Consider the following 11,771-nt stretch of genomic DNA (forward strand, 5'->3'; position numbering starts at 1 on the left):
GTTAAATAGTTAAAGCTAACAGGATAAAAACTAAAACTAGTAGGGTTTTCTGATAGTTATGCATAAGTTAAATGAACAATTTAGTATTTCAGATAATATTTAGCTTATCAGTGGGGAATGCACAGCGGCACAGTGGTTAGCAGTTCAAAATCTAGCTGGGACTTTTCTGTGAGGAATTTGCATGTTCTCTCCAGACATTTTTGGGATTCCTCCCACAGTCCAAAACCATGTTTTGTAGGCTAATGGGTGGCTCTAATTTGTCCCTTGGTTGGAAAATCAGTGTGTCCCTGCAACAGACTGGTGACCTGTTCAGGGTGTACACCGCCTTCACCCAGCTCCAGCAACCCCCTGATTGATGGATTTATCTTTTCTTCATTGCACTACAGTAAGAAAAAGTTAATTGGTTTAATCACTGAGGTCCATAATGAATAAAGATTTGGGTTTAGTGCAAACAGATCATGTTTCAGTTACAGCATATGAGCTATTGTCATCTTGGAACAACCTTGACCAAAACTTGAGGTATAGTGGTCTGTATTGAACACAAGAGTACCTTGGTAGATAGTCATGAGTTACATTAACTTGAGAAACTGTCCTGCAGATGGAGGCTGCAGGACAATTTAGATTCATTAATTAACCTCTGAAGCTTGATTTTCAATTGTAGGAGGAAACCAGAGTGGCCGGTGAAAACCCATGAGCGCTTGAGAACATGCAAACTCCACACAGTAAGGACCCAGTCAAAATTCGAACCAGATTCTTCCTGCTGTGGGGCAAGATAACCACTACCCCACGGTGCTGCTCATATATCCTGTTTCAAACTCTTTAATCTTTATAATAGGCTAAACAGATAGAGGAAAGAAAGACTGAAAGAAAAGGACACACTCTTAACATTCTGCTTTGTGAATAATAAATGAACAACCAACCATCCTTAGACAAGACTCTGCACTCCATGCTGTTTTTTGGACAGGAACAGGAATAGGACCCTGGTAGGTTTGTACAGACTGACATTCCAGGACATGGTGAGAATAAAGTACATTCATCCAAATCCACACATCCATCTTTCCCACGACCATTGTCTTTGGTGGGAATCCAGCCATGATTACACAAGCATTTGAAGTCCCCTACATTGTTGATGCAGGTTGCAGCAGAGTGGCACCGTCCATTTGCTTGCTGGCATTCGTCCATGTCTGTGCACAGTGGCCCGACACTTATGAAGCCTGGTTTGCATACACACACAAATGACCCTGGGGTGTTTTGACATTCAGCGGCGAGGTGGCATGGGTTGGTCAGAGCAACACATTCATTCACATCTTCGCAGGAGGAACCATTTCCAGCAAACCCCAGACGACAGTGACATGAAAAGGAACCAGGGGTGTTCCAGCAGTATGCCAATGGGCTGCAAGATGAATTCCCACATTCATTGACATCCACACATGCCTCATTTTCTTCATGAAACCCTAATTGACAAGAGCAATTGTACTCTCCTGGCAAGTTTGTGCAGACTTGATCACTGCGGCAAGTGGTGTCGTTCTTACATTCATTTATATCCTCACAGCCAGAGCTAACAAGTTCATAACCAGGATCACATACACACCGGAAAGACCCCTCTGTGTTGTGACACAATGAGTGCTTTGGGCATGGACTACCAACCTGACACTCGTTCTCATCCTGACACTCGCTACCATGCCGTCTAAAGCCTTCACTGCAGAAGCAATGAAAAGAGCCTATGGTGTTGAAACATACTGAATTGGGTTGGCACACTGAAGAGTTAGAGGAATCCAGGCATTCATCTATGTCCACACACTCTGTCCCATTACTCCTGAACCCTTCAAAACATTTGCAATAGTATGAGCCTGCTACATTTAAACATGACCCATTGTTGCAAAGCTCTTCCTGTTGTTTATCAATACATTCATCAATGTCCAAACACAAGTCACCAGTGCTCGCAAATCCTATATCACAAAGACACTGGTAGCTGCCATTTGTGTTTACACATGTGCTTTTCTCAGGGCAGGTGGTGTTGTAAGTACATTCATTGATATCACTACATACAGTGCCACTGGCTTGGTAACCTTCCCAGCACTCACAAATAGAATATCCAATTTTGTTAATGCAGTTGGAAAAATTAGGACATTGGATTAGACCCAGAAAGCACTCATTAATGTCCAAACACAGTGAGCCATTCTCTGAGAACCCTTGGTCACACAAACAGTTGTAGCTCCCCTCTAGGTTTCGACAGGTACTGTTGTCAGGGCAGATGAAGCTCCTGTTTGTGCATTCATCTATGTCTTCACAGAGTGTCCCATTGCTTTGAAAACCTTCCCAACAGGTGCAGATATAAGAGCCATTTGTGTTGAAGCAGTGGGAAAAGGAAGGACAGGCATGACCCTGGGATTGGTCACATTCATTTACATCCCAGCAGTCCGTGCCATTTCCTTCATAGCCTTTCGGACATTGACAGAAGTAGGAACCGTGGAAAACCAAACATTCAGCAAGTGGGTGACAGTTGGTACTTGAATTCATGCAGGTGTCTTCGTCCACACATGTGCCCTTTTCATAAACTCTCCCTATGACACAAGAACAGTTGTAGGAACCAGGAATGTTGTTGCAGGTCATGTTCCTTTCACAAGCCGTGGACAGCTCGCATTCATTGACATCATCACAAACAAAGCCATCCCCTTGGTATCCATCTTTGCACTGGCAGAAATAGGACCCATTAGTGTTGACGCATAGAGCCAGAGAGCTGCAGTTGTTTCGCAGGGTAGAGTTCTGATTGCATTCATTCACATCCTGGCAGTCATAACCATTGCCTTCCGTGCCATGTGGGCAAGCACAGGAGAAAGATCCAGGCGTGTTAGTGCAGATGGCAACTGGATGGCAGCCTCCATTTTGGACTTGGCACTCATCAAAGTCTATAATTTATCCAAAATGGGAAAATGTCAGGATACAGCTCCAAAAGGTGCTAAAAAGGCTCACAGGAGAATCAATTTACAATGACCAAAAACAAAGCAGATGAAATTGTCAAACTGGAATCTAAAACTCACCTGTGCAATTTTTTCCATCCCCCGTGAAACCACTTAGGCAGAAGCAGGAATAACTGCCTCGAGTATTTACACACTGGGCATATTTGCTGCACTGTTGCTGTCCAGTGTCACACTCATTCACATCTAAAATCACAGAAGACACAGGTGTTGTTAAGAGAAAAACAGGGAAGTTATCGAGTTACCATCCGAGCTGATCTATCATTATAGCTAAAGGTTCTTTGATGATTGGCAGAGTCACCTATCATCGATGAACTTGACTTCAGAAGTCCTTTCATATGAATCTATTATTTGGTGCCTTGGAAAACATTGCAAACATGTCCCAATAGTAGCAGTTGTGATCACCCATTTGCTTCTAGTATTGTGAATGTAAATACATTTTACAATACATTTTACATCGGAGAAACAATGATAATATGCATAACTGGTAAATACTTTACCAATGCAGTGTGATCCATTGAGAGTGTAGCCTGTCTTGCAGTCACAGGAAAATGACCCTGGGAGGTTTGTGCACTTGGTGTCATTTTGTGGACAAATATTATCCATCTGGCATTCATCTATGTCAGAGCAAGTCAATCCATTACCGTTGAAGCCCAGGTCACAGACACACTGATATCCAGAAGCTGAACCATGGCACAAACCCTTGGTATCACAAGCAGGATTACACAGTTGAGGTGGAGGCTCACAGCTATTATTTAAGGCTATGGTTCCATTTAAACATGAGCAAACAAATGAACCAGGAGAATTTATGCATTTTGAAAAAGAAGGGCAGGTGGTGTTGGAGAGGGAACATTCATCCACATCCTGACATGTGAAGCCATCACCGGTAAATCCAAACTGACAAGAGCAGATGAAGCCTCCAATTAGGTTGGTGCATAAAGCTCTTGAGTGGCATATGTTGCTTATTTTACATTCATCTATATCCATGCAGTAGCTGCCATTTCCTGTGAACTCTCGCTTACATGTGCAAGAATATGAACCAATGGTGTTGAGGCATGTGGCGTTGGGATGGCAGGGTTTGTTTTTACATTCATCCATATCAACACAAGCCATGTTGCTAGCAGGGCGATAGTACCCCACCTGGCAAGGGCAATTGTATGAACCATCTGTGTTTTTGCATTCTTCATTCACACCACATGGATTATTCCTGGTCTCACACTCATTTATGTCCTGGCAAAGGGTCTTGTTAATCAAAAGAAAGCCTAGAGGGCACTGGCAGATGAATGAACCCTGACTGTTGACACATGTTGCTTTGTTGCTGCAACCTCCATTTTCTACTAAACACTCGTTTATATCATTGCACTGAGACATCCCATTTCCAGTATAACCCACTTTACAAGGACAGCTGTAAGAGCCAGGTAGGTTAGTGCAAATGGAATTGAAATGGCACAGTGAAGGTGTTGAGCATTCATCTACATCCTCACAGACTGAGCCATTTCCTAAGAAGCCTTTTAAGCACTGGCAAGTATAGGACCCAGGAGAATTTGTGCAATTTGCATTAGAACTACAGATTTTTGCCTCACACTCGTTAATGTCAATGCAATTAGTGCCACTGAAGTTGTAGCCCTTGCCACAGTCACAATAATAGGACCCATCAGTGTTGACACAAGTAGTAACAGAGGGGCAGATGTTTGGTTGAGCACACTCGTTAATGTCGTCGCACTTTCGTCCTTCTCCAACAAAACCTTCCCGACAAGCGCACTCATAACTTCCCATTCGATTGATGCAAATAGCTTTTGGGTCACATTCATTGCGTTGATTGCATTCATTGATGTCTACACATACCAGGCCATTACCCACAAATCCACTATTGCATGTGCACTTGTATGAGCCAAGGCTGTTTTCACATTTCGCAAATGGGCTGCAGATATTTCTTGCACACTCATCGACATCAACACAACTCTGTCCGCTAGTTTCATAGCCACTCCTGCATGAGCAGCGGTAGGTGCCAGGCAAGTTAACGCAGCCTGTTGAGCCCGGCAGGGAAGAACACACGCTGGGATTTTCTGAGCATTCATCAACGTCCATACAAAGGTAGTTTCCATTGCCCTTGAAACCAGCATTGCAGTTGCATACATAAGACCCTGGATTGTTGTTGCAGGTCGCATTCCAGTGGCAAATGCTTTGTCTTGAGCATTCATCATTATCTGTACACTGGAAGCCATCGCCCTGAAATCCACTTTTGCACTCACACCTTCGTCCTCCTTCAAAATTAGTACAGATGGCATCAGGGTGACAACCCCCATTATCCTTGAGGCATTCGTTAATATCCTGGCAGTCCTTTCCGTCCCCTGTGTATCCATCGAGGCAAATGCAGTTGAAGCTGCCTAGGGTGTTGATGCAGCTGGCCTTCGAGCCACATTTGTCGAGTTGACTGGCACATTCATCCATATCGTCGCACTGCACGCCATCACCCTGGTAACCCATCTTGCACACACAGATGAAGCTGCTTTGGATCTTTATGCAATCAGCCTCAGAGCTACATTTGCTGCCTACTGCTTCACATTCCTTTGGATCAACTGGGAAAAGGATGAGAAAAAGGCATAGCACTCATTACACAAAATTTTATATTCCTCAATTAACTGGAGCAAGACCATTCTTAAACCTGTTGTCTAAGATTTGTGCAGACATTGGGTGTGTTACTGAGCATCCCAGTCAATTACAGATTTTTCGAGGAACCCGTTTTTAAAGCTTTAAAACCCAGGTGGGTTTCTCCCAATGAAACCTGGTTCCTTGAAGAAGACATTTGAATGCCTCTTGGTGTATGTCAATAACTCTAAAGTGGTTCATCAGAAGTGACATACCTGCACTGCTGTTTTCCATCAGCACAGTAACAGTCAACAGCCAAAAGAAAATGAATCTGTGAAGGCAAAGAAAGGACTAAATTAGAGGTTCCTCAGCTCACTAAAACATTTCAGGAGAACATCTTTTCCAAAAACAATTTATATTGTTTGTCTTTTAAAATTTAATAATTTTTTTACTGTTACTTTAAACGAAGCAGAGGTCTATTTGCATCAGAACTTATTTAGACCCACTACAATCATCTTTTAATCTATTGTACATATATTCCCAGAGGTTTTTAAAATATATATATAATGATGAGGTTTTTAAGCCAAAATAAAAACAAAAAAAAACTGTCTGAAATTCACCTCTGAGTTGTGGGTGTTACTGGTGGCAGTTATATTACCAGTGCAACTAAAATGGCTGGCAAATTTGTAGCTATCCAGTTATACATTTTGATCCAGATTCCAGCTCAGACAAAGAAAACAGAGACGTACGTAGATGTATTCTTCTGCAAGTGGATGCATCAAAATGAAGCGGAGCAGGGAGCTTTTGGCCCTAATTTGTACATCACATACATTATCTTTTGCAAACAACATTTTATCATCTGCTCCTGATTCACGACAATTTCAGTATAAAAGCACACACACCCTTAAAAATGCAATTTTAAGTCTAATCTTCTTAATATTTCTCCTCCATAATCAAAAGAAATGCAACAAAAAAATGTTACAAATACCAAAAACATGATTTTCATCGGAGTGGGTGTATAAAATCTATTTAATAGTGCATTCATTAATGGGCTTTCATTTTCCCATCAATTTGATGGTGTTCATGCTTTACTCTGGATGACAGGTTACACTTTTAGAAGTTTTAAGACTTTAGGAATAAAGAAAAAATGTGCAAAAAATCAATGAATTGTCTTTAAAAAATGAGAGCTGCTTGAAAGCAGTTGGCATGGCTTCCGAGATGGCTGCTGCTGCTTGTCGCTGCTAAACGGCCCCTACTACAATCCTACTAATATCCATAAGATCCACTGGAATCTGATCTAAAGCTTTTTTAGTGCTGAATCTACAAACTTCGAAAATACCTAAAGGGTATTGCGAGCTAAATTAATTCCAAGGCCTATTAAGCCTTATTGGGCTCAACAGCTATGCATTGAGCTACTAAGAAAATCAAAAAAATTAAGAGTTTATGTGAGCGAAAGTTTTACAAAAAAATGCAGAAATAGCTAAATGGGCTCGACTGCTAAAGAAGCAAAACAAAATGCAAAACAAAAACGGAGCCTGCATCAGTGTGTGAATGGATAAATGGGACTGTGACTGTAAATCACCTTGGGCCTTCTAGGAAGGCTGTAAAGGGCTATATAAGTATACACAATTAAACCGTGACTGCAGTTTTTGTTTCACTGTCATCTTTTTGTCTGAAGACACTTTTCAACTACAGGACACATGTACTTTAAAGTTTCGGCCATTCATTTAACACCCTAAAGCAGCTGTAGTTAAAATAAAACAAAACAAAAACCTTCAAAACGATGGTCTAATGTCTAACAAATGCTAGATTTATCCCATTTTAACTGAAAGTGGAGTCAGTTTTGTAGAGTTTTTTGGTTTAAGAAGAATGATCTCGATCAATATTAGTTTGGTTTTTGTATTATTTCAATTCCAGCTCTGGGGTTCTTATAAATCCTATGGACTGACGGATGCGCCGCAGAATCAATCCAGAGCTCAAAGGCTCAGGGACAGAGGTGGGGTGACGCCTGCCTCCTTTGTCTTGGAGCAGCTGACCCAAAATAAATCGGCGGTTTCCCAAAACGAGAAAGATCGAGTTTTTCTCTGGGGACTGAGCTGGGAGCGAATGTATTCAAAGATTTCACCTGAAAAGAGCTCAATGTACAGCATGTAATACAATATGTTATGTTATGAGGAATCACGCCATGTTATGAGAGCTACACAGTTCAGAAAACTGTATTTGCTCTTAGTATCTGTACTAGTCAAACAATATTTAAGAAGCTTTATTGTTAAAATTCCTACATTATTGTACATTATATTGTTAACTTTTTACTTCCTTAAATTTTCACTTTTCAACATCTCTTGTTACCAGAGATGCTCCGCTCTCACTGATTAACTCACATAGATGCCGTAATGATCCCTTCATGCTTTTACGTCTCTAACTTTCAAAGTAAACATTACATATCAGAGAATATGCTAAAGCTATGCTGCGTAGATCCAAACACATTCACATCTGATTTAATTTGGCTGATTGCACAGCTATTCATCAGAAAAGGAGGGGAAATTTCCATTTACTTGTTTTTAAATTGTTTTTTTTTCATCTCTGACTGTCTTTCATAAAAAAACAGTCTCAAAAAAAGAAAGAAATGACGAAAGCCGATGTAAGATAAAGAGAATAAAGTGAAAACGTAGCACAGGTTAAAGCAGAACTAAACCTAAAGCAGAGAAGTTTTGTACTCGCCTCATGGTTCCTCGACTCTTCATCCTCTCTGCCTCGGCAGGCAGATGGAACCGTCGCCTCATCTGGATTTCTCTCATCCTGACTGATGAAGACTTTCTGTTTTACCATCACCCCAACCCACTGATGACAATGAGCAAACAGATCCAGCTCTGCCCTGACACATTAAACCTCTGGGAAGGGGAACACCCATATTCCCCGGGTTTTGTGTCACTCTGTGGACAATAAATGTCTCAGACCCCGAGGCCTACGCGCTACATTTTTGACATGCAACGTTCCAGGATATCGTTCCTTTAGCTGTTCATCTGGGAATAATGCGGCTAAAAGTGGAGTATTGTTGTCAGACGTGTCCTTGAGGAGTATGCCGATAAGTCGCCGTATCATGAATGTTTATCTGTTTATTAGAAGAAAGCATGAAGCAGCTCCGTGAACAAACAAACTAAAAGAATAAAAAGCCCCTAAAAAATACACAATTTTATCCAAAACGGACAAACTTTGTGAAAAGAAACACAAACTGCCATAAGCAAAGCTGACAGTAAATGTGATCTCTGTGCTGAAGCCTCAAAAAGGAAACAAAAACGTTGAAGAAAATGGTGTTTTTAACATGTTCTTGTGGCATTTTTCTGATGATGGAGGATTTATATGAAGAAAATTAAGAATGAAATACATTTCTTACAGTATTTCTTTATTCAAATGGCCGTGAATCAGGACCAGATGATAAAATGCCCTTGGAAAAAGCTTTTAGCTGTGAAATATATTGAGATATATATCAATGATCTGCATTTACATAACGTTAATACAGTAATGCTAAAAAAGAAGTAAAAAAAAGACATTTAAACTCTTCCCCAGTGTCTGGTGGTTCTCATTGCAGAGGCGTCTTTTTATCTTGACATTGTTGTGGTCAGTTTGAATTCTAACCTTGTTCAGTCGATGTTTAGTGACTCAAAATAAATGTCTGTAAATTTGTGACGTTTTTCTGACAGTCATTTAACAGGAGAAATCTTGGATTTAAATAAAAAAAGAACTGGAAAGTCTTATTCAAAACAGAAATGTCAAGCATAAATCCAAATGCTGTACTCATGTCTGTAATTTACAAAGTGTGCACATCTTTGTCTTTAAGCGTATGTTTCTTTTTGGCAGTTATCTTACCCCATACATCAAAGAGGAGGTGAGAATGCTCAGAATGTTCTTTAGCACCACAGTGATCACTTTGTGTTCTTCACTGAGAACCCAGATGGACGTCAGGCTGCTGTTTTTTTCTGTCACTGTGTGATTAGGGCAGGGGTGTCAAACATATGGCCCGCGGGCCGTATCCGGCCCGCCAGGTGGTTTAGTTCTGTCCACACACGACGAGTAAAAATCACAAGTGTTTAGAAAAGAAAGCAAGATTCTAGTCCATTCCTGTGGCTAGTTGTGATTTTTTTACAGAAATAACCGAAATGCGCAATTCCGCCACTAGGGGGAGCAAAGGAAACACAAAACAGGTGAAACAGCATATCTCTGCACGTGCCAAAAGCGAAACATAACAGCTCTGCGTCTGGGTAAGATACACTTTGGTTCCCCATGAGCCTTACCAGTGTTATGTTGCTATAAGTATGACCACTCTAATGACCAAAATGTCGTCATAAAGAAGTGGATTGCCGAGCTTTCCAGGAAAAATGGACAGAGTTTAATTTGTTCACAGAGCTGAATGCAAAACCTGCATGCTTGGTATGTCATCAACAGGTCGCAGTGTTCAAAATATATAACATTCAGCACCACTATGAGACTCACCATAAAGAAAAGTTTCACTGTGTCAGATGTAAAATTTTCAGTCTGTATAAATTTCAATAGACCAACTTTTTTTTAAGTGAAACTAATTCTATTTGAGATCCATTGGCCCCAAGTGATTAGGCTACTATGTTGGCCGAGGCATTTTTTCCAATTGAGTAAAAAAACTAAAACAAAGCTGTTATTTTGCTTTTAAGATACTGGTCCGGCCCTCTTGAGATCAGACGGGTTGAATGTGGCCCCCGAACCAAAATGAGTTTGACACCCCTGGATAAGGGATTCCTAAACCAGTAAAGATCCATTATTCACCTTTTTTGTTTATTGATCATAAAAGGGATTACACTAAGAATCGTGTTTGCATCATAAAAGCTTGTTTTATTGTGAGAATTTCAGTCATGGATGTCACATTTTTCTGTCTAAAAGATCCAGTATAAACCATGTGAAGCTCTGTGGTGGACCGAGCAGTATAAGACAAGAACAGCAATCAATTTGATCAAAAATATTTACATTTATTTTTTCAAAAACTGTAAATGGGCAAAAATGAGCCCTTAAAAGAGATCAAAGTAACAAAATTAACGTTGGCAGCGTAGGCAGCCATCACCAGCTCAAAATCATAACCTTCTCAGCTTTGCGCTCATATCCTCTTCCATTTCACCCCCCTTTCCTCCCCTCTTTACAGTTTTCCACCTCTCTCTTTCCTCTGTAAAAACAATACATACATTAAAGATAAATCATACTAAATAAATCAGATAAAAAACAAACAGGGGTTCATACAGAAGATTCATAACCTCTGTTGTAACAGTAAAATAAGTCCAACACAAGAGGCCATCAGCTCTGATGTGTTTGCTCAGCTGTTGGACAGGACAAGTTAAAAAAAGAATCATGTTTTATTCACATACATGAGGAGGTTTTAATTTGGTTATTTTGCAAAAATGTAAAATTTCCATTTGCAGAAATAAGCTGTTTTATGTAGTTTTTTTTAAAGAGGATTCACGTGACTTTTTTTGCTTTGGTTTTTTAAAATAACACTTCCCTCTAGACAGAATTCTGAAATTCACTTGGTTTGCTCTTTTTACTTCTATTATTTTTGTACGTGGGGGCCATGGGTCATATGTTTTATTGGAGGGGAGTGGGAAGGGTGAAGGCTGGGTTGGGTTTTTACTGTTATGTTGTGTGTTTTCTGTTTTTAATGTTAAAGCGCTTCAAGCTGCACAAATGCATGAGAAGCGCTGTTTTATAAATAAAGTCTGATTTGATTTGATTTCACAGATTTTCTTTACTTGATCTGCAATGTGTAGCAATAATTACTGGTTTAATGTGATCATCTGTTGCAATGATAATCAATGATTTTTACTGTTTCTGTTTACTAAAATGATTTGCAGACTGAAATGAGTCGCAGACCACCGAACATAACCAGCAACTAATGATGACATCACACTATTTGATTGGCAGTATGTTGGTCCGATGACGTCTACGGTAGAGATTGCATGGATAAATCCATTGAGGACGAGAAGTCTTGATGTAAACAGGTCAAGCTCTGATCGACACAGGGAGATGATCTTCTAAACGGGCTTTTATTATTGTTATGATTATTACTAAGTGCGTTTTTGCTTATAGTTTTTTAAACCTGTGCACCCAGGGCCTTTTTTTGGCTGAGCTGACACAGAAGAAGGGTTAGGTTTAAGTTAATAGGTTAAAACAACAAGCGAGCTAACA

The 11,771-nt window shown here is 40.3% G+C and overlaps 1 protein-coding gene across 1 annotated transcript; it reads right to left on the reverse strand.

Annotated features, from left to right (window-relative positions):
- Nucleotides 1-775: 775 nt before the first annotated feature.
- Nucleotides 776-6,004, reverse strand: LOC110016568 (fibrillin-1-like). Its single transcript, XM_020709828.1, has 3 exons — nucleotides 3,479-6,004; nucleotides 3,042-3,164; nucleotides 776-2,909 (listed from the first exon to the last, which is right to left on the reverse strand). The coding sequence occupies exons 1-3, from the start codon at nucleotides 5,463-5,465 to the stop codon at nucleotides 820-822; spliced, it is 4,200 nt and encodes a 1,399-aa protein (XP_020565487.1). The 5' UTR covers nucleotides 5,466-6,004; the 3' UTR covers nucleotides 776-819.
- Nucleotides 6,005-11,771: the final 5,767 nt, after the last annotated feature.

The sequence above is a fragment of the Oryzias latipes genome, chromosome 15 (genome assembly GCF_002234675.1).
Source record: "Oryzias latipes chromosome 15, ASM223467v1".
Lineage (NCBI taxonomy): Eukaryota > Metazoa > Chordata > Actinopteri > Beloniformes > Adrianichthyidae > Oryzias > Oryzias latipes.

What these genes read in the sequence shown, in the direction of transcription:
- LOC110016568 (XM_020709828.1), bottom strand. Translation starts at nt 5,465, where the DNA reads ATGGGTTACCAGGGTGATGGCGTGCAGTGCGACGATATGGATGAATGT. An exon ending in CAATGGATCACACTGCATTG is followed by an intron (nt 3,165 to 3,478) that starts GTAAAGTATTTA and finishes CTGTGATTTTAG; the next exon opens with ATGTGAATGAGTGTGACACT. An exon ending in GGATGGAAAAAATTGCACAG is followed by an intron (nt 2,910 to 3,041) that starts GTGAGTTTTAGA and finishes GATAAATTATAG; the next exon opens with ACTTTGATGAGTGCCAAGTC.